We start from the raw sequence: 24,449 nt of genomic DNA on the forward strand, positions 1-24,449 counted from the left end.
TACAAAATAACTTTGTTTCCTAGCTAAACTATAACTTTACAATATGAGCAAAAGAAATACAAAGAATTACCTTCTGTTTTTAATAAGAAATGACTAATTTAAATTTTTCTCATAATTAGTTATACATATTTCCTTCTCTTTGATTTTGATTACTACTTTGAATACTTCTTCCATATATATTCATTATTTTATTTCCAAAACAATTACTACTTCTTCCATATATAGTATCATTTATTTTCTTTCTAAATCAAAGTAAGTCACCAATTCACTTTGGCGGGCATTCCTTCTGGGCCTTGGATAGTTGAGGGAAAAAAAAATAAGTTGGTCTTCTAAAGGCTATTTATTACACAATTTTGTGACTTCTTGAATCTTGCCTTCTTAACAACTTTCCCTATTTAGTGTGGTCAAATTAATAGTCATTCATGAGCATTTTCCCCACAAGGGTTCAGCAATTGTAACTTTATCATTTAACTGAAAGTAGGTCTCTACTTCTTCAGATTTGCCTGGGGTTTGAGCTAAAAGACCTATAAAGTCTCTTTAAAAATTTAAATATGATAAGAATGAGCAAGCTGAAGATAATATACACAGAGCTTAATTTAAGAATCATATACTGATTCTTGAATAACAATTTTAGTTTAATTACTTCCAATTTCTGAGTCAGTACCAAAATATTTAAACAGATACATCACAAGTTCTATCTGTATAGGAGTATTTACAATGGAAAATATTTTTCAAACTTTGGTTTTGTGTGATAATATCTTATGTTGCCATAACAAGAAAGTCATAATGAGAAAACCATGGTGATAAATGGAGGAAAGAGACTAACAGAACACAATTACCTAACAAAGATGGCACTTGGGTGCCTAGTAGAAATAAAGCATGGAAATCCAGAAAGCTCTTATTTAAATAAATACTTTACATTTAATAAGAGTAGCTATTGTTTTACAAGGACAGATTTTTTTTTAATCTTGCTTTTCTTTTTTAATGTGGAATTTTAGTGTAAGATTAATTAGGCAAATCAGAGCAGAGAATTATTCTTCTGATGACTATATTTCCTAGATTTATATTCCCCCAACTTAAACATTCTATTTAACAAGCAAATTTTAAAATCAAAGGACTTTTGCTAAGTATGTTCATCATTTCAGGATAAGTGCAAAATATGGATGTCATCTATATTATCTCCATTTTATAGGGAAGAATAATGAAATTAAACTGTAGAAATCACTTAATGAAGGACCAACCCAGACTGCCAAAAAAAAAATACAAATGGTAATCTATGGTCTATGCAAGTCTTAATCATCTCAAACCAACAAAAACCATTAATGCACCAGATATAACAAATTGAATCTACATAACTGTTTGAGATTCCAAAGGAGACATTGAATCCAAGGATGGGTCTATGTTCTTTTTTTCATAGAAGGGTGAAAATTATATTAGCTTAGCAAAAAAGTTATTTTTTTCCTCAAAGTGCACTGTTTCAGTTTCTCATTCTACCTAATTTCATGATAAATCTATTAATTGAACTATGAAACTAGTAAAGATAGAAACTTGAGGCACTACCAAAACTGAAAAGAATAGGCATGTAATAAGGGATTTGAAAAATAAAAGGTACACAAATTCAAATTTATGCTTGAATTTCACTGAAAACAAGGTACTAGATCAGTATGTCTATAATATCCAGAATCTTCAGGAACAATAAAACAGCAGTAATAACTCATATTTATGTAAAGTTTTAAGAAAGTTTTCTGGTCCTGGTAAACAGAGATGTTATGTCCTAACTATGTTTAGTGGTATCATGTACAGGAGTAATTACTTACATCTCTTCCTCCCACACTATCATTATTGCTTTCTTCATTCCCTGGCTCCCAAGCTCTCTTATCAGTTTCTTATAGCATCCAACAGTAAGTGAATCAATAATCTCATTAAATGACAAATTACTGTGAAGGATCATGCTGGGTGCTTATTGGCTTATTTCTCTATCCCTGTTCTCACTAATCACCCATATGACTTCTCTGCCTGTTGAGTTTTCCACTTACAAATCCACAAAAATTCTAGAACATCTTTTCTTGGTAGAATAGTGATATTGTTCTAAAAGATTTGCAAAAGGAAAAAAAATCAGAAAAACCATCAAGTTTTCCCATGGAAAGAAATTTTATTTTTCCTTCTTTAATGGCTAATAGACGGAACTTCATTATTTAAAACTCAAATTCTAAGTTTAAGAGAGTGCTGTAAGTAACTTTGCCTCTTCAAACAATATAATATATATAAAAAAAATCAAAATGACATACCATCAAATTGTAAAGAAAGCCAATAATGGCAAATTCAATTTAAAATATTCAATTTATCCCTTCAGGATAATGAAATTTTAGCAAGTGTTTCTAGAAGCAAATATATATTTTACAACATTGTGCTGTAGAGCTGATGAAAATGATTTTAACATAATAGTTGATTTTTCCCTCCCTCTTGAAATGTCTCTTTTTGTAATTGAACATAAATTTAAATTGGTAGAAGTCTCTTAAATTTCTTCACAGAGTCTGAGGAAATGGCATATGTAATCTCCAAAGAATTAACTGGAAAAATGAGCCAAAAAGGCTTATATAAAGATTAAAATGCTGCATAGTTATAATTTATTCTATGAGAGAAATATATAACAAAGAGAAACAATTGGATGACCCAGGGAAATATTATAATATAGCTTCCTGAATTGGTATTAATAAACTGAATTTTGCAAATATGTAGCCCCCATTATAAATTCCCAGTATACTAAAAACTGTCCTATATTCCCAATTTTAATATAAGTTTTAACAAAGTTATATGATACAATTAATTGTGGGAAAGAGCTAGAAAGTATTTTATTTGTGTAAAAGACATTGAGAACATATTTTTCTAGGAAAGTGATAAATTGAATTAAAGAAACAAAATAGGGGACAGATTGATTATTATATTTGTATTCCTTAAATTATAAAAGACTTTTTAAAAAAGGTCTTTCACATTCAATGTTCTTGGATAGGCCGAGTGAATATAATAAAGATGACAATACTCCCCAAACTAATCTATTTATTTAGTGCTATACCAATCAGACTCCCAAGAAACTATTTTAATGACCTAGAAAAAATAACAACAAAATTCATATGGAAGAATAAAAGGTCAAGAATTGCAAGGGAACTAATGAAAAAAAAGTTAGAGGAAGGTGGTCTAAGTGTACCTGATTTAAAGCTATATTATAAAGCAACAGTCACCAAAACCATTTGGTATTGGCTAAGAAATAGACTAGTTGATCAGTGGCATAGGTTAGGTTCACAGGACAAGATAGTGAATAAAAATAGCAATCTAATCTTTGACAAACCCAAAGATCCCAAATTTTGGGATAAGAATTCATTATTTGACAAAAACTGCTGGGAAAACTGGAAATTAGTATGGCAGAAACTAGGCATGGACCCACATTTAACACCACATACTAAGATTAGATCAAAATGGGTCCAAGATTTAGGCATAAAGAACGAAATCATAAATAAATTGGAGGAACATGGGATGGTTTACCTCTCAGACTTGTGGAGGAGGAAGGAGTTTGTGTCCAAGGGAGAACTAGAGACCATTATTGATCACAAAATAGAACATTTTGATTACACGAAATTAAAAAGTTTCTGCACAAACAAAACTAATGCAAACAAGATTAGAAGGGAAGTAACAAATTGGGAAAAAATTTTTACAGTTAAAGGTTCTGATAAAGGCCTCATCTCCAAAATATACAGAGAATTGACTTTAATTTATAAGAAATCAAGCCATTCTCCAATTGATAAATGGTCAAAGGATATGAACAGACAATTTTCAGATGATGAAATTAAAACTATTTCCACTCATATGAAAGAGTGTTCCAAATCACTATTGATCAGAGAAATGCAAATTAAGACAACTCTGAGGTATCATTACACACCTGTCAGATTGGCTAAGATGACAGGAACAAATAACGATGAATGTTGGAGGGGCTGTGGGAAAACTGGGACACTGATGCATTGTTGGTGGAGTTGTGAAAGAATCCAACCATTCTGGAGAGCAATCTGGAATTATGCCCAAAAAGTTATCAAAATGTGCATACCCTTTGACCCAGCCATACTACTACTGGGCTTATACCCCAAGGAACTACTAGAGAAGGGAAAGGGTCCTGTATGTGCCAAAATGTTTGTGGCAGCCCTTTTCATAGTGGCTAGAAGCTGGAAGATGAATGGATGTCCATCAATTGGAGAATGGTTGGGTAAACTGTGGTATATGAATGTTATGGAATATTATTGTTCTATAAGAAATGACCAACAGGAGAAATATAGAGAGGCTTGGAGAGACTTACATCAACTGATGCTGAGTGAAACGAGCAGAACCAGAAGATTATTATACACTTCAACAATGATACTGTACGAGGATGTATGCTGATGGAAGTGGATTTCTTCAACATAGAGAAGAGCTAATCCAATTCCAATTGATTAATGATGGAAAGAACCAGCTACATCCAGAAAAGGAACACTGGGAAATGAATGTAAACTGTTATTTTTACCTTCTGAATCCAATTCTTCCTGTGCAACAAAAAATTCGGTTCTACACACATATATTGTATCTAAATTATACCGTAATATATTTAACATATATAAGACTGCTTGCCATCTGGGGGAGGGGTTTGGGGGAGGAAGGGAAAAAATCTGAATAGAAGTAAGTGCAAGGGATAATGTTGTAAAAAATTACCCATGCATATGTACTGTCAAAAAATGTTATAATTATAAAATAAAATAAAAAATTAAAAAAAAAAATAAAAAAAAAAAAATAAAAATAAAAAAATAAAATAAAAAAGGTCTTTCAGGGTATTGAGTAATCTCCAAAGTACTGAAAAGGCATGAACAAGAATCACACAGGAGTATTGCACAGATGAACTGTGATCGATAGAAAAGAAAGAAGCAATTGCACTGATTAAACTATTGATTCATGAAAGTATTGAAAAACTAGGGTTGGGAAATAAAACTTTAAATAACATTTGTCATTCTTAGGATTAGTGACAAGTGTTATGGAGAGAAAGCAAAATGAAATTCTTTTAGCCAAATCAGAAGACCCAGCTTAATTATGTTTTATCCAAGGCAATAAATATTAAAACATTAAGTCATAAGGACCATGTTTCCAAAGCATAGACAGTGTACCTACAATTAATCTAAATACTCAATGGTAAGAAAAGTAGATGGGAATTCTTAAGGAATTCAGGAATTAAAACAAACAGGAAAAGCAATTATGGAACAAAAATGTGAATAAGTACATGATGGGAATCTATGTGGCATGGTGAATAGAGTGTTGGGCCTGGAGTCAGGAAGACCTGTATTCAAAACTGCCCTAAGACACTCACTAGCTGTGCTACCTTGGGCAAATCACTTAACCCTGTTTGCCTTAGTTTCTCCATTTGTAAAATGAGCCAGAGAAAGAAATAGCAAAATGCTAATTATCTTTGCCAAGAAAATTCTGAATGAGGTCATAAGAAGTTCAATAAGATTGAACAACAATAAAATATAGAATAATATAATGAAAATAATAATGGATTTGAGGCTGAAAGACTCAATTTGAAATCCCAGATTTAATTAATATCTATATGATTCCAGGCAAATTATTTCACCTCTGGGCTTGTTTCCTCATCTACTGAGATAATAAAATCATAAATTTAGACCTGGACATGAATTTAAACATCATATGATTCAATATCCTCATTTTTCAAATGAAAAAAATCAAGCTTAAATGGATTAACTTGCCTAACATTCCTTCTAAATTTAAACATAATTTATAATAATAACCATAATAATATCTTGTATCACTTAAAATATATATATCAATTAACAAAGTTTTCAGATAGTTTACTTTATCTGAGAGAACAATCCTATGATATTGGCAGTATTAATATTAGCAAATCCATTTCATACATGACAAAACTGGGATCCAGAAAACTGAAGTGACTTTTCTGAGACCACTAGTAGGAGAATATGGACTTGCATCTAGTATCCCTCACTCTCAGTGAAGTATTTAGGGGAAACATGAAGCATAAGAGTTAGGAAAATTAAATAAGATTTATAGAAAGTGAATCTTTGGAGGTTATATTCTGTGAGCCAAGTCTTAAAGGAATCAAAACACATAGATATAGAGAAATGCTGGAGCAGGATAATTCAGATGGTAACATGACTCATATATATTGCACACACACACATATATATATATATATGTGTGTGTGTATATATATATATATAAATATACACACACATGCACACAATATATATATAAATATACACACACATACATTTTATATACACACACACACATACACACACACATACATATACACACATTATATGTGTGTATATGTATGTGTGGATAAAATTTGCCTGATAGACATTTTAAGAAGTGAGGTTAGTCTTTATTAACCTAATTAGAACCTTATTAAGTTATGCTATCTCTTAGTAATCACTGCTTTATTTTCTAAGTAATTATAAACCATTCATTTAATAACATATTGAAGAATATAATTCATCAGAGTAATATAGTAACCAAAAAAGAGATCCTGAGCTATATTAAAGGAAAACATAGCTTCCAGGGTTATGGATGCACTGTAATCTGTCCCTGTCAGACCAAATCATGAGGACTGTGTTCAGTTCTGAGCCCCACATTTTAGAAAAGATATTTAAAATCTGGAGAGTCTCCAATGGAAAGGAACCACAATTGCAAAGAGCCTTGAGCCCACACCATAATATAATTGGTTGAAGGAATTTGAACTGTTTAGCCTAAAAAAGAGAAAGCTCAGGGGGGATATCATAGTTCTCTTCAAATACTTGAAAGTCTGTCACAGGGTATCAATCAATCAACAAGTATTTATTAATGCTTATAGGGCACCAGGAACTGTGCTAAACACAATGGATATAAAGAAATAAACCGAAAAATGTCTCTGTCTTCAATGAGCTTATTTATTAAGAAGGAAGAAAATGTGTCTGTAAGTAGCAAGATAAATACAGAGCAGCTGAAAGGTAATCTGAAATCAGGAGTTCTTAAAGCTGGGATCTGTAAAATTGTGTTTTTTAATATCTATATGTCTTTATTCAATAGAATTATTTTCCTCTGTTATCCTAGATATTTCATTTTATGCTGAAAGGGTCCCTGACTCAAAAAAAAAAAAAAAATCAGAAACTTTTAGTTTCAAGGGAAAGGCACTAGCATATGAGAATGTCCTCCTGCAGAAAGTAGCATCTAAGTCTTGAAGGAAGCCAGTGTTTGAAGAAATGGAGCTAAGTATCAGGGGTATTGCAGGAATAAAGATCAGGTACTAACTACAAAGGCAGAAAGTCAGAAGATTGAATATCTTGCATACTGTAGAATGTGTGAAGGAGAATAATTAATTTATGAGAGACTAAGAAGGTGGAAAGGGTCCAGGTTGCTTGTTAGGTTCTTACTAAGTGCTAAGTCGGTACTTAACAATTCTCTAGTTCACACCTTTGGTTCTGGCCTTTAAGGGGAGTTTACTCCTTTGAACTTCTGAGGAGAAGTTTACATATGAAAAGGAGTTTACACAACCTTTAAAAGGAGCAAATTCATTGGTTGAAGTAATTTTCCCACAAGCCCTTGAGTTCTCACACGCCCATTCTCTGGGAGGATAAAAGAAGACAACATTGAGCAAGAAATTAGTCTACTCTAGGACAGAGTTGGAGTGGCTCTCTGGAGGAAGAAGAGTCTAGTCTGGGACTGAGTTGAGACAGCAGATCTCCTCCCAGAGAGTGATCGGCAGTTTCTGGAGACAACAGAACATTACAGTTGCTGATCTTGGAAATAAGAGGAAGCACTTACAGCTTCTGGAGGGCACAATGTTTGAATCTAACATTGTCAGATCTATACTTAAGAAAAATCACGTTGGTAGCTGTTTAGAGAATTGAATGGAATAGAGAGAGAATTGATGAATGAGAGACTAATCATAAAACCACTGAAATATTCTAGGTGATATGTAATGAAGATCTAAAGCAGAGTCATATCTGTATGAGGAGACAGAAGATATCTAGGAAAAATGTGGAAATGAAAGCAAGAAAACAAAATTTGTCAACTAATTGGATGGATATACAGGAGGTGACTCAGTGGATAGAGCGTGAAGTCTGGAATTAGAAAAACCTGAGTTCAAATCCAAACTCAAACACTTATAGCTGTGTGACTCTAGGCAAGTCAATTAACTCTGACTCAGTTTCCTCACCTGTAAAATGAGCTACAGGAGGAAATGCAAACCACTTCAGTGTCTTTGCCAAGAAAACTCCAAATGGGGTCACATAGAGTCAGAAATAACTGAAATGATTGAGCAACAACAAAAAGCAAGAATAATAACAAGGCTATAAACCTAAGTGACTGTGAGGATGTGATGCCCTTGACAGTAATAAGGAAGTTCAGAAAATGGTTGGGTTTGGGGAGAAAGATAATAAACTCGGATTTGTTTGTTTACTGTTTTTCCAGGAGGAAATTATTTATTAGCTATAATATAAGATGTTCTGTTTACTGAGAGTTAGCATTGCAGCCATTCATTTTGATGAGATCTCAAAAACATTTTGCCTAATCCCAACATTTTATATCACTTCACTTATGTGAACAATGGGAGTTATAACTTTTAGTAAGTTATGAAATGAAAGACTACTTGTGACAAATAGACAAAGTAACAAAGTACTGGTGACTTCAGACTTCTTTAGGCACTTAATAAATGCTTGTTAATTGATTCATTATGTTTTAAAGTTAAATTAGCTCAGTTTTCAGTTAGTTTTCCATATCTTCTTTATAAAGATATCAATTAGGCTCATCTATTTGCAAATTTATAAACTGAGGCAGAGGGTGGCTCAATGAATAGACTGCTGAGACTGGAGCTGGGAAGACCTGAGTTCAAATCCCATCTCAGGATTTCTTCCTAATATGTGATCCTGGGCAAGTCTCTTAACTTTTGATTGCCTGAAAAAAGGATTCACTGGATCCACTGGAAAAGGAAATAGGAAACCACTCTAATATGTCAGCTAAAAAAAAGCTGATGGACAGTTGATTCATAGTGTCACAAAGAGTTGGACATGATTGATTGAGCAACGATAACAACAAATTTGCAAACTTGCAGAACTATAACATCTTACTGAATTGCTCAAGCTGCTTGAGGTTCACCCTGGTTTGGAGTACATTCTAAGAAATGCTTCATCTCATAGTGTCAGGGGCTTGAATTGCTGCTGGTACTCTGATTGTGTTCATTGGAGCTTCTGACAAGGACTTTTAAGATTGGCATTTGTGTCACTATGGAAGCCACCAGTAATTGCATAACCAAGACTGTACCCAAGAGTTGAACTCCTCCTGTAATGATAGTCATTGGGTGCTATCACAGCTGGAAACTTGGGGGGAGGGAGAAGAAAATATAACTGCAGATAGTAGTGCTGCAGCTGGAGGATGAGCTGCTGGTATTAGCCAAGATACAGTTCTCCTTAGAGATTTTTAGATGATTAGAGGTGGAAGGGTACCCAGTAAAGGTATCAGTTTCTATCCTGAAGCTCCTGCTTCAGGATAGAAACTGAACTCCTAGAAACAAATGTCCAAAGAAGTGCTAATGATTTCTGTTTTGGATATGTTGTGGTTAAGATATTAGTAATAAATATCTAATAAGCAGCTGATGCTATGAGACTATAACTTAGAAGAGAGATCAAGGCTTAATTACAGATCTGGAAGTCATGAGCATAGAAATAATTGAACCCATGGGAATTGATAAGATCATTCAGAGGTCAGAACTAATGAACAATAGGTGGAAACTGCAAAGATTTAAAATTAGGCTCCATGTCAAGAAAAACTTTCCAATTCAGTTCCTCAAAAATGAAAAGGGCTGCCTTGGAGACAATGCCTCCCCTTCAGTAGGGTCTTTTTGGATGATAGAGGGGATTACTTTTTGGATATAGGCTGAATTATATGAAAACTAAGGTCCTTTCCAACTCTGAAATTCTGTAATTTTATGAAGAAAGAAACAACCCCGCCAACCTTTTTTTTCCTACTTTCTCCTTTAGAAAGAAGATGAACTTGCATTCTATATGTACGTAATTATTACATGTCAATGACAAAAACATAATCATAGTGTACTCTCTTTGTATTACTTATAGGTAAGTCTGGCAACAGTTTAAATATTAATTTTAAGTCTGGAATCAGGTAAGAATTTCATGTACCAACAACAAGCATGAAATAATGAAAGTCTGAACTAGACTAGTGGCAAGGGAACTAGAGAAACAAGAACAGATATAAAAGCCATTTTGAAGGATTTGATGAGTGATTAGCTATAAGAGGACATTTCTATTTACTATTTTACTTGAATAAGTGATTTGTGGCCTAATTTACTAATTTTCCACTCTCCTAACTTCTCTTGGAAGGAAACTGACCATTCTCTTGTGTTTTTCTAGAATAGCTCAATGACCATCAATGTTATCAAATACTTTTAGGCAAAACATAATTAAGGAAAGACCAATCAATCATAATACATCTCACTAAGGTGATGGACATTAAATAGCAAACATCTTTTTAAAATTGATATTAATATTCATTCTATTATTAATGATAACATTCAATCAAATTATATCATGATTTTTCAATTTAATTTCAAAAAAAAAAAAAAAAAAAAAAAAACAAGAGAGAGAGAATTATACCTGGCTTGATGAATGGCATCCATCCACTCCTTACCCTCATGTTCCTCTTCACATCGGAGCTCTAATGGCTTCTGACCTTCATGACCAAAGAGAACAGTGAAGTAATACTGAAAAGGAAAAAAAATTTCATTTTTAGAGATATTATAATTAATATGCAGAATTTGCTTATGCAAGAATATGTATTTACAAAATTTCAAATAAGCAGGATGCTTTCAGGGAAAACCTGGGAAGACTTATATGATTCAAAGAGAGGTAAGCAGAACCAGAACACTGTATACAGTAACAGCAATATTTTAAACAATCAAAAGGGAATAATAACTTCTCAGCAATGCAATGATCAATATAATTCCAAAGAACTTATGAAAAATGCTATCCACCTCAGAGAAAGAATCGATGAAGTCTAAATGCAATTCAAAGCATACTTTCTCTAAACAATCTTTTTCTTGTTTGGCCTGTTTTCTCTTTCAACATGGCTAATATGAATATGTTTTGCATGACTGCACATATATAATTCATATCAAAATGCTTACCTTCTCAAAAAAGGAGGAGGGAAGAGTAAGAAAGAATTTTTTAAATTTTAAATTAATTTCTAAAATTATTTTTACATATAATTGGAAAAAATATATTAAACAAAATTTAAGACTTTTAAACAATTACTTTAAAATCTGCCATTCCATAAAATCTTCAACAAATTTACTGGAGGTAATTTTATACCATAAGCAAATGATGCTTTACATAAACAAATCACATCTTGACTCAGTGAAATTAATGAAATGTTATATCTCTTTATACAATTTCAGAAAATAATATTATATATCAAAGTTAACATGATTCTGACTATTTATGATTATTCAATTCACCGAACAAATACTTTTTTCCTTCATTTTAGGTGCCCAAGATATGTATAAACTACATTTATGAAGAGGTTCACAGAATCAGAAAGCAAAAAGAAATCTTAATAATTGTCAGTCCTACCACATCATTTTACAGATAAGGAAAGTGAAGTTTATAAAAATGAAGTGCCTTGTCTAGAGTCACAAAATTCATATGAAAGTAGCCAAGCTAGGACCGAATCTTTCTACATTATGTCCAGGGCTAACACCTCTCCCTGAAGTTTTGTCTACTTTACAGATTTGCTTACATGACTTGTTGGTTATTGCAAAAAGGAACTTTAGGCAAGCTTAGTAAAATTATCATGAATTTCACTGTATCTTTGTTCAAATTCATCAAGATTTTTACTCTGCTTGATACTGCCAGTTCTATAGCATCTCATAACAGAATTAAGCTAGGCTGAAATATTTCTCTCTGAGACAATGGTCTTAATCCTTTTCTAATGCTTGACCCTTCTCCTCAATGTGTGCCTTCTCTTATCTATCACATTAAGTGTGCTATCATAAGTCTCCCAGAAAATGACTCATCTGATCTATTTATACTCACTAATCTTTTTGCAAATGGAGAAAACTAAGACAGTGACAGTTTAAATAATTGTTCCTCCAAAGTGGGAGTGCAACCTTTGGAGTTCAAGACAATTCTAAGAAGGTTATGATGAAGTCAATGTACTATCAAGAAAAGGGAGAAAATTGGCAAGACCAATAAGATATTGAAGAGTGTGTGTGTGTGTGTTGTGTGTGTGTGTGTGTGTGTGTGTGTGTGTGTGTGTGTGTGTGTGTGTGTGTTATAAAGACAGAGACAGAGACAGACAGAGACAGAGATGGAGTCAGAAACAGAGAGGGAGAGGGAGACAAGACAGATAGAGAAACAGACAGAAACAGAGAAAGAGAAAGAGACATACACAGAGAAAAACTGAAGAAAGGTTTTAAAAGTCTGAAAATTATGGGTTTAAGATAATTCTTCTTTTCAGGTCTCATGGGAAATCAAGAACAGCACCAACAACATAACCTGGAATTTTAGATTCCCAGCCCCATGCCCTCTAACCACTAAGTCACTTTCCTTTCCAAAACATACAAGAAAGAATGGGGGGAAATACTACAATAAGCAGATGCTACAGACCACAGTAGTAGAGAAGAAATGAAAATAATCATTTTGGAACAACAGAGAAGTTAAGAATTCTGATGTAATACATAGAAATACCAGAAACCATTCAGTGTCTGCTTTGAATTAGCTACAACCATTAATAGCTGAGTCAAAGACAAACTTTCTGACCACGTGCATCAGCACCCATCTTCAGAAAAAAGTCCTAAAAGACTCAAAAAAAACCCTTCAGGGTATAGCTGACAAACTTTCAAATTCCAGATCAAAGAAGCAAGACTTCTGAGAGCCAATGCCATCTGCTAAGTCCCCAGTTCAGGCCACCTAATGATATTCTTGGGGGAAATGATTAAATTGCATAACTTCTTATTCTAAGCTTATTTTTCCCCTCTTAAAATCTTTTCTTCTTTGTTTTTTCTTCTCTTCTTTTAAGTTTTTCCTCAATCTTTTTGAATATATTGTTAAGTAAGCAAATCAAAACTCTTCCATTTTCATAGCTAACCAGATGAAAGAGAATTTGTCATCTTAACAAACTGGGATAAGGTGCCATTTTACAATGAAATATTCTCATTTTAAAATATTTATGTGTATCTAAAGCTTTGGAGGGTTCAAAGAAGACCTTATAATAGATTTGCAACATTTCCATCACTGAAAATAAATATAACCTTCTTAATAGGATCCTACTAATCCAAAAAAATTTTAATTTTATTCTAAAAAAATTGACATCTCATTGCTTGATATGTACCCCAAGAAGGTTATTGAGAGAAACAAATGTCTCATATGTACCAAAACATTAGTAGCAGTACATTTTGTGACCAAAAAATTAGCAAAATGGGTACTCTGACTAAGGAATAGCTGAACAAATCATAATATACAAATATAATGTAATATTATTGACATGTTAAGGAATTCATAAGAATTATAAGAATACTTGTATAAGCAGATTGAAGAAAACAGAATGAAGAAAAAGAATATGTGGAATGTCTTACTATAAATGAAAATGACACTAAAGAACAGTTAAATTCAGACTGATCAAAGGTGAACCATCTTGATTTTAGAGAATGGAGGATGAAGGATCAAATATATATCTTCTCTTAAATGGACTGCTGCACCAATGGCAAATGAAGTTGTCTTATTGTTTGGACTTCTTAACTGCTTTCAGTGTCTCTTCTCCCTTACTCCCCTTCAGTCATCAGATATTAAAAAATCATTATGATGAAGAAGATAGTGTTGGTGTGGAATGTTAATTAAGAAAAAATATTTTTTAGAAGCTTGGTAAATTACTAATATAAAAAAGACTGCCAAGAAATGTTCATCACATTATGGAGAACAATTTGGAAGCATCCACTTATAAAAATGTATATACAAAGTATAATTTATATCTATTCAGTAAATCAGACTCCAAAGCAAAGTCATTTAACTTCTCTGAATTTCAATCTCCACATCTGTCAAGTGAAGGCTTAGGGCTAAACCAGTTCTAAAATGTTAAGAACCTATAGTCTTTCCATGCTAATATATATTTGGTGTGTACTATTAATTATTATTATTGACATTGTTGTCTTACATATCTATGATAGTTTATGGTTTCTAAAGTGACTTCATACAGTTAGGTGACTCAATGAACAGAAAACTAGGCCAAGGGTCAATAAGAAATGAGTTCAAATCCTACCTCAGATACTTACTAGTTCTGTGATTCCATGCAAAGCATTTAATCTCTACTTGGGTCAATTATTTTCCATTTCATTTGAGATAATGTTTGCAAAGTACTTAATAAAGTACCTGGCATATAGGAGGTGCTACATAAATGTTTATTATTATTGCTATTATTGCTAATAATAATAATCTTAAATCACTAACCAGTAAATGGCCAAGCCATACTTGTAAATCAGGTTCACAAGTAATTCAATATTCTAGCTACCATTCAAAATTTATTTATTCCTTCATTTGTTCATTCAAAAAGCATTTATTATGTTTCCTACAACATTGGGTACTTATAAGATATAGGGAAGAATTAGTCTCTGCCCTCTCTGAGTTTACAATCTAGTATATCTAATGAAAATTGCATTTACAGTTCAGCTTTATGTTATGTTATGAATTCTCACCAAATATGATTAAATAAAAATCAAATGAGATATCAAATAAAGACAAAAATATTTCCACCTTAATCAAAGAGAACACAAAGTAACAACAATTTTTTCTTCTATTTTTTTCCAATCTCTTTTCCATGAGAACTTATAAAATTAGTTTTGTTGGTGTCATTTTTACACAATTATAGTCAGTGTACATTTGTCTTTATTTTATTTCTTTTATAAAATATCAATTTATATAAATTTTTCTTCATTCATATCTACTTTATGTATTTCCATTTTGTGGAATAATGATATTACATGAACATAACAGTTTATCTTGTCACTCCCTACAGATTGACCATACAAGCTAATTCTCATTTTCTACTACTACTACAAATGAAAAATCTGAAATATGTTTGTTCAGATATATCCTTTATTAATAACTCTCTTAGAATATAGTCCTATGAGAATCAAAGAATTATAATAACTATGAAATTCTTATATATTTCCATATTTTCATTCTAAAAGATGACACTATCACCAAAATATCATAAATGAATATAATTCTACCAATATATTAAGTCATTTGTTTCTTTACAGGTTCTCCAACATTGGTTTTTTATCATTCTTAAATATGTTTAACAATTTTGAAGGTATAAAGTGATACTTCAAAATTGTTTAACTTTGGATTTCTAATTATGATAATTTTTCAAATAATTCTAAACAATTCATATTTCCTCCTCTAAAAAGTGTTTGTATTTTTTGACCATTTATCCACTGTAAGTTTGTATCAGTTACATATAGATTATATGTATTAAGGATATCAGATCTATATTATCTAATTTTTACTCTATGTATTATATATATATGATATTTTTATTAACTATAAAGATTTATGCCTAGTAATCATAGAATCACAGACCTAATGATGGAAAGGACCACCTACAATTAAATCTCTTCTCTAGAAAATTAATTATATTAAGTAATTAATTAAATTAAATTAAAATACAATAAAACATAGATAAAATTACATTTAAAAACAAAATCATTTTGCAGTCAGCAGAGATCCTTATGAATATATTAGTAGCCCCATTTGTGTTTGATAACATTGCATTAGAATAGTGGGTAAGAATCATTTTAGTGACATAGTGGATTGAATATAGGTCCTAGAGTCAGGAGACTTCTCTTCATGAGTTCAACTCTGGCCTCAGATATTTCCTGTCTTTGTAAACCTGAACAAGTCACTTAACGCAGTTTCTAGTCCAAATCCCTTCATTTTAAAAAATGAAGAAACTGAGACCCAGAGAGGCAGCACAAGGCAAAGAACACTTACCTTATAGTCAGAGGATCTGGTTCAAATATTCCATAGTTTTTATTCCTGTCTAACTTTGGTAAACTCACTTATCTTTCTGTGGGCCTTAGTTTCCTCAACTATGAAATAATGGAGTTAGAGAACTGTAGACTACTTCTGGGATCTGGGATCCTATGAACATTGATTGCTTTTGCTCACAAAATCTCAGAGTTGGAGATGTACAAATAGCCAAACTGAAATGCAAACATCCCTGACAATGGAAAACTTCCAGTGATGTGTAATTCATTCCCTTCTAGAGAGAACACAAGCATAGTTCACTTGACGAATCACTGGCAAATTTCCCAAATTTGCTGGAACTGATATTATTACAGTCTGCTTGTTCTCGCTACTGAATCTAAGTCTACTAAACTAAACTAAATGACAAGGCTATTTTGCTTATTTCCTTCACTAGGGTTTCTTCCCCTCAGTGATGCTTTATCTATATTATGTTTTCTTCCTTGATCTGGAACCTTGCCCATAACTTTGTGATGCTACTTGCTAACTCATTCAACTTTTCCTGATTTAGCATATTACTTTTGTTGCAGTGATTCAGTAGTTTCATTCATGTAAAACTCTTTGAAACTACATTTGGGATTTTCTTGGTAAAGACAGTGGAGTGGTTTGCCATTTCCTTCCTCCAGCTCATTTAACAGATAAGGATACTGAGGCAAACTTGGTTAAGTGACTTGTTCATGTTTATAAAGCTAGGAAATATCTGAGGTCATATTTGAACTCATGAAGAGAAGTCTCCTGACCCCAGGCCCTGTATTCAATCCACTGTGTCACCAAACTGATTCTTAACAATACTCTAATGCAATGGTATCAATTAGATAGAAAAGGGACTATTAATCCATTCATAAGATCTCTTCTGACTGCAAAATGATTTATTTTTTTAAATGTAATATTATGTGTTTTATGGTATTTTTACTTATTTTGTTAAAAATTTCTCAATTATATTTTCATTGTGCTCCTGCTGCACAGGGAGTGTTGCAGTGTTTAACACCTCATCTCTGAAGCACACATACTTATGTTACAGTAAAGTATGTGTTTTGGGAAATTAGTTGGGTTTTTTGCAAGGAGGGAGGCAATCAGGGTTAAGTGACTTGCCCAGGATCGTACAACTCTTCATGGATATCAACATTTTACTAAAAGACATGTAAAAAATCAGAGGCTTCTAGTTATTCACTTTGTGTTCCCTACCTCTACCTTGGGGAGGAGGCCATGAAGGAAAAAGGAAAGAGGCTGCTTTGTCAGAGTACTGGTCACTGAGCCAGAGAAACCAGCCCACTCAATAGCCCTTAAAAGACACAGCACTTTCTGGTGCTCTATCACTTCCCCCATCTTTCTAACAGGGATACTGCGATTTTCTGGATCTAAATTCCTACCTTCTACAAGAAGTCTTTCCCTCTTCCTCTTAATGTGGATGCTCTATCTCTGAGACCATCACTATAGAGCTTGTTCATACATAGTTGTTTGCATAGATTCTCCCATTAAAACTGACCAGAGACTCTCCTTTGCCTTTCTTTCTATTTCTATTACTTACTTTGAACAGTGTCTGGCACGTAATAGGCACATAAATGTTCAGTGAGAGATTGCCTCCTTTTCATTCAACTCCCAATAGCTACAGTGGCTACTCACACATGACAGGAAATATATATATATATATATATATATATATATATATATATATATATGAAAGTTTGAGAATTCCCAAATATCTCAGTTGAAGACAAACATCAGCAGAAGAAATATTCTTGATCTACATACTTCTCAAAGAGATAAGCACCAAGGCAAAAAATTAGAAATCAAGGGGTTGTTCATCAACTGGTGAATGAGTGAACAAATTAATATGTGAATTTAATGGAAAACTATCATTCTATAAGAAATGAGGAGGAGGCAGATTTCAAAAAAACCAGGAAAGATTTACATGAACTGATACCAAATGAAGTAAAGAACAGAATACAGTAACAGTGCCATTGTGTGGATGATCAACTTTGATGAATTTTGTTCTTCTCAGTAAAACAATGATCTAAGACAATTCTAAAAGGCTCAAGAGGGAAAATACTATCTACATCCAGAGAAAGAACTATGGCATCTGAATGCAGATTGAAGCATACTATTTTCATTTTTTTAATTATTTTTTTCTTCTCATGGTTTTTCCCTTCTTTCACAACATGACTAATGTGGAAATATGTTTAATATAATTGTACATGTATAACCTGTATCAAATTGATTGCTATCTTGTGGATGAGACAAAGAAAGAAGTGAAGGAGAAAATGGAAATCAAAATCTTATAAAAAGTAAATGTCAAAAACTAATAATTTTTTAAAATAAAGATAAGCACTAGCAAGAGGATGATTCTCAAGTCAGAAGATGCGGACCTTGAGGGAGTTGTTCAGCTAGTACAGAATTTAATTATTGACAAAATGTCTATTGGCATTTTATGAATGAAGAATCAAACTCCCAAGAAAAGCTATGAGAAGTTATGGGTTGCTTATTATAATCAGGTTATAATAATAACAATGTCATGATTCATGCCATAAATCTTTATTAGGAGTTTTTGTGTTTTAAACATTTTTTGTGTGTGGAAGAAACAAATAATTGAAATTTTTGTTGTTGTTAAATATTTCCAAATTACATCTTAATCTGGTTCCTGCTCCACAGGGAGTCTTGGAGATGTTTAACACCTTTGCTGTGATACAGCAGTTTGATACAGACACTCATGTCACAGGGATGAACTCACTGAAGCATGTGCTTTAGAGGATTATACATGGATTTTATCCCATTGCTAAAGATTGTGCAAAGCCAGCGGTTTCTGCTTATTCATCCTGTATTCAGTTATAAATGTGATATACAATGTTTCACTGAATACCTTCCTGATCTCTTTTGTGGTGAGATTCTAGATTGGAGACAAACCAGAGCTTTAAAATGGTTTTCCCCAGGGCTCCTAGGTTGGTGGCAGAAAACAAAAACAAAAACAAGAAAAAGCCTGAACTTTCTTTTTGGAGTCAAGGTCCCAGAAAGTTAAACCAAGTCTTCCTGACTTCCAAGATCTGTGGGTCCTCAGTGGGAAGAGGTACCCTAATCCCTCTAGCCCAGCAGTTTCTGTTGTTCCATTTAGTAATTTTTATGTGAGAAGGCGCCCTACAGAAATCTAAAGTCTTGCCATTTCTCACAATCCAACAACCATGGATCCTATTAGTTTCTACTCCATTTCATAATTTCATTAATAAATGCTTTCTGACTGACAGATTAATTTCAGTACAACTGGAATTATAAGAATAATTTCGATAAGAAAGCTAAGTTATTTTTCCAAGCTTTTATTGTTCAGTCATTTCTTCTCTATTTGGTGTTTTCTAAGCAAAGATAATGGAGCAGATTGTCATTTCCTTCTCTAGCTCATTTTATAGATGAGGAAACCAAGGCAAACATGGGGAAGTGACTTGCCCAGGACATAGCTGGTAAGCATCCGAAGCGGAATTTGAACTCACAAAAATAAGTTTTCTTGACTCTAGGCCCAGCACTTGACATACTATGGTCAGGACTTTATTCCACTCTCTCAGCACTTAACACTGCTAGCTAGGCCATCTTATAACCTAATAAATTAAGGGAGTTGTCAAACTTTAACAGCTTCATGACTATTACCAATAGTAATCAGGAGGAGGAGAGGTAAAGGCTAATGAAAAAGGTAAAAATAAAATTTAGTAATATATTCAATAAAGCTATTTAAATTTGAGAGAGAAAGCTTGAAAATTCTATAAAAGAATAAATTGATTATTTAAAGGACAATTCTATAATGATGACATTTCAGAAACTGCTATCATCAAAGCCTGAAAAGCCCACACAGGAAGAGGAAACATTTAATGAACTGGTCAATTCTATCTATAAGAACATCAACAGCAGATGTTGTTTCAAAGCCCAATTAAAAGCAACCTTTAAAAGGCAGAATTGCAATTATGTTAACAATATATTCAAAGGTTAAACTATTTCTCTCATATATAACAAATGGGTGCATAGGAATGAAACAAAAAACATTTTACACCATATCAGACGGGGGGGGGGGGCAGTTTAATTGCAGCCTAATAAATATAAAATTTTGTCTTTGTCCACATCTATATGAGAAAATTCAGAGACTAAAACGGAAATGTATAGCTACATATTTTTATCCAAGTATCGCATTTTTATTGTATAGTGGAGCCACGAATATAAAATTCGGAATAATGCAAGTCTGTCTTAAAACAGAAAAATTAGTTAAAATCGATTTAATTTTGTTACCATATGATTAATCAATCAACAAGCATTTATTAAGAAACTACCATGTGCTTGGCACTGTGCTGAGTGGTAGAATTATAATGAAAGATATTATCCCTGCTCTTAAGAACTACTTATATGAATATAGCAGAATATAATGGATGGAGTTAAGATATAAATGAAAATAGCATTTTTTGCCTTAATTTGTCCACAGCATTCTACAGAACATAGAGTACCAGACCAAATTCTGATTGGGAAAATCAAGAAGCCACATTAGCCTAGGGCAGCTTAGAAAGAAAGGTAAGTCTATGGTCACCTAGGTGGAAGCTAGGGAGTACAGAGGTGGCAATGGCAGCAGGGGGCAACAGCAGGGAGCATTCCTGGGATCATGAATGCTTAGCAGCAGTTTATGGAAACCCATCCAAGAGATGGCTTGCTAATACCAGCCAATAGAACCAAATTCAAGACAGGAGCTTGCAAAGCAGAGTTACCTTGAAAGCACCAAAGGTTTACAGGCCCCCAGATTGGCTGTGAAAGCAGCAGATAGATATAAAACAACAGTATTTCAGGTCAGACATCACCCTAGAAATGAGCAGAGCTCAACACTAATATAAAGTCCAAAGTCAGAAAGTAGGCTGGAAAAAATGAACAAACAAAAAAAGAACTCAACCATAAAAAGTTATGAGAGTAACAAGGAAGCTTAGTACATAAACACAGAAGACAAGGAGTCCATGGGACATCAAGAAACAATAAAAGAGTGAAAAGATTGGAAAAAATAAAAGTAAATATGAACTATCTCATAGGAATAAACAACTGGACTGGAAAATGGGTTGAAGAGAAATAATTTAATAATCACTGGACTACCTGGAAATCATGAACAGCAATAAAAAAGAGCCTAGACATATTTCATTTAAAAAATAAAGGAAAACTGCTCATATATCTTATAATCAGAGGACAAAGTCAAAAATGAAAACATCTGTCAGCTCCTAAAAGAAATCCCAAAATGAAAACTGCCAAAGTCCAGATCTTCCAGGTCAAGGAGAAAAATACAATAAATAGCCAAAAAGAAATAATTCAAATATTATAGTCACAGTCAAGCTGGACTTAGCAACTATCACCATAAAAAGGGAAAGACATGGAATATGACATTCCAGAAGAAAAAAACTAGGATTATGTTAGGATTACTAAGTGAGAACTGAGGTTGTCTGGACAGTGACAAGGTGAGAATTCAGGTTTTTTGGACAATTACAAGGTGAGAACTCAGGTTGACTTGATAGAGGGGGCAAGCTCATTGGCTGGGGTGGTTCTTCCCAGAAGCCCTTGCATTATCCCACGCCCATTCTCTGGGAGGATAAAAAGAGACAGCACTGGGCGCAGAGAGCAGATCGGCCTGAAGAAGGATAAGAGTTGGAGGAGATTCAGAGCCAGGATTCAAGAGGAAGACTCTGAAGTGCATCAGGCTTGACGGGGCTCTCTGCAGGAAGGGAAGTCACTTCTAAGGACAAGAGTTAACAGCAACTGCCTGGAGACAACGGTTCACTACAGGAAGAAGAATCTGTCGGAGAGATTTGAGTAGACACAGCAGATCTCTTCCCAGAGAGCGATCCAGCAGCTTCTGGAGACGACAGCTCGCTACATTTGTCTTCCGCAGGTTCACCTACGGAAACCTTGTTACGACTTTTACTTCCTCTAGATAGTCAAGTTCGACCGTCTTCTCAGCGCTCCGCCAGGGCCGTGGGCCGACCCCGGCGGGGCCGATCCGAGGACCTCACTAAACCATCCAATCGGTAGTAGCGACGGGCGGTGTGTACAAAGGGCAGGGACTTAATCAACGCAAGCTTATGACCCGCACTTACTGGGAATTCCTCGTTCATGGGGAATAATTGCAATCCCCGATCCCCATCACGAATGGGGTTCAACGGGTTACCCGCGCCTGCCGGCGTAGGGTAGGCACACGCTGAGCCAGTCAGTGTAGCGCGCGTGCAGCCCCGGACATCTAAGGGCATCACAGACCTGTTATTGCTCAATCTCGGGTGGCTGAACGCCACTTGTCCCTCTAAGAAGTTGGGACGCCGACCACTCGGGGGTCGCGTAACTAGTTAGCATGCCAGAGTCTCGTTCGTTATCGGAATTAACCAGACAAATCGCTCCACCAACTAAGAACGGCCATGCACCACCACCCACAGAATCGAGAAAGAGCTATCAATCTGTCAATCCTTTCCGTGTCCGGGCCGGGTGAGGTTTCCCGTGTCGGGGGCCTCGGGGGTCGGGGCCCGGTGCGGAGGGCCGTTCGCGCCGGGGGCTGGAGAGCGGCCGCGAAGGGGGGCCGCCTCTCACCCGGAGCGCAGCGCATGTTCGTGGGGCACCTGGTGCTAAATCATTCGTAGACGACCTGCTTCTGGGTCGGAAAGCTCATTGGCTGGGGTGGTTCTTCCCAGAAGCCCTTGCATTATCCCACGCCCATTCTCTGGGAGGATAAAAAGAGACAGCACTGGGCGCAGAGAGCAGATCGGCCTGAAGAAGGATAAGAGTTGGAGGAGATTCAGAGCCAGGATTCAAGAGAAGGACTCTCTGCATTACATCAAGCCTGACGGGGCTCTCTGCAGGAAGGGAAGTCACTTCTTTGGACAAGAGTTAACAGCAACTGCCTGGAGACAACGGTTCGTTACAGGAAGAAGAATCTGTCTGAGAGATTTGAGTAGAAGACACAGCAGATCTCTTCCCAGAGAGTGATCTGGCAGCTTCTGGAGACGACAGCTCGCTACATTTGGCGCCCCGAACAGGGACAGACACAGTCCTGATTCCAGTGGAAAAGCTTCCGATCTAGATCTCAGTCTCTCTGACCCAGAACCGTGAGTAAGGAGGAAACTTTGTTAAAGATTAAGTGAGCATGCTAATAGATAAATAAGGAACTTAACTTGTTAAGGGCTAAACCAGGAATCTCTTATAGCTGAAATGGGGCAGATGTTAGCTAAATTCAATCCCTGGACCTCATCCGACTCATCCCCAGCCCCAGAAGCAACCTCAGCTCCACCCCCATTCAGGAGTGGTACTATAGAGAGTATAATCAACATAATTGAGGAGCAGAGTTTACTTGTAACCTGGGTACAGATTGCTAAACTCTTGGCTGCATTAAGACGCACATCCCCTTGGTTCTTAGAGGAAGAAAAGATAGATGTAGATAAATGGAAGCTAGTGGGATATGAAATGAAAGAATTTCAAGCAAAAAATGGGCCTCGTTCAATTTCTGCAGAAGTATTTTATATCTACAACATAGTTCAATTAGCCTTAAACTATCAAGCAAGTTGTAGGAGAAGGAAAAGTTCTAAAAATGAACAGAGGAGGAAGTGTGAGGAAAAAAGGAAAGATCAAGATCTTTCCCTAGAGCAAGAGGATTTAAATGAGGAATTATGGTATGATTCTCTTGAAGAAGCTTCAACCCTGCCTAGAGAACAGATTATTGACAGGCCCACATCAACCCCACCTTCAGAGATGGAGGAAGAAAGAGGGGAAGAGGCAGAAACACAAACAGAATTGCCTGTGAAGAAGCCTAAGCCTATGACAAGATTAGAAAAAGCATTGGTTAAAGCTAAGAGAGAAGGACAGGATATAAGTGATTTTATACATGCATATCCTGTGATTGAAAATACTGACTCTGTAGGTAAAAAAAGGAGAAGATATGCACCTTTAGATTTGAATAAAATTAAGGATTTGAAAAAAGGTTGTACCCTTTATGGGGCTACATCAGCTTATGTCAAAATGTTACTAGATGGTTTGTCTTATGAAGTCCTAACCCCGAATGATTGGAAATCCATAGCAAGGACATGTCTGGAACCTGGAGAAAATTTATTATGGCTTGCGGAATTTCATGAATTATGTAAAATTCAAGTCAGATGCAATTTGGAAATAGGAGTTAACACACAATTCACTTTTGAGCACTTAGCTGGTGAAGGTCAATATGGAGAGAATTCGGAACAGATTAATTATACCATGACAATATATGAACAAATTGCTAAGGCTGCAATAAAAGCTTGGGGTGTCCTTCCTGGACAGAAAGATTGGGGAGAGGCTTTCACTAAAATACAGCAAGGTCCCAAT

At 34.7% G+C, this 24,449-nt stretch overlaps 1 protein-coding gene across 5 annotated transcripts in view; it reads right to left on the bottom strand.

The window, feature by feature from the left end:
* The window catches only part of RASGRF2 (Ras protein specific guanine nucleotide releasing factor 2), a 321,033-nt gene that overhangs the window by 206,780 nt on the left and 89,804 nt on the right, over positions 1 to 24,449 (bottom strand). For 4 of the 5 annotated variants that reach the window (XM_074282188.1, XM_074282187.1, XM_074282186.1 and 1 more), the window contains exon 2: positions 10,692 to 10,798. In XM_074282188.1, coding sequence (XP_074138289.1) covers positions 10,692 to 10,798 — 107 coding nt within the window. Of the gene's footprint in view, positions 1 to 10,691; positions 10,800 to 24,449 lie in introns of those variants that run through there. The other variant, XM_074282189.1, reaches the window with a different exon arrangement.

The sequence above is a fragment of the Sminthopsis crassicaudata genome, chromosome 1, assembly GCF_048593235.1.
Source record: "Sminthopsis crassicaudata isolate SCR6 chromosome 1, ASM4859323v1, whole genome shotgun sequence".
Classification (NCBI taxonomy): domain Eukaryota; kingdom Metazoa; phylum Chordata; class Mammalia; order Dasyuromorphia; family Dasyuridae; genus Sminthopsis; species Sminthopsis crassicaudata.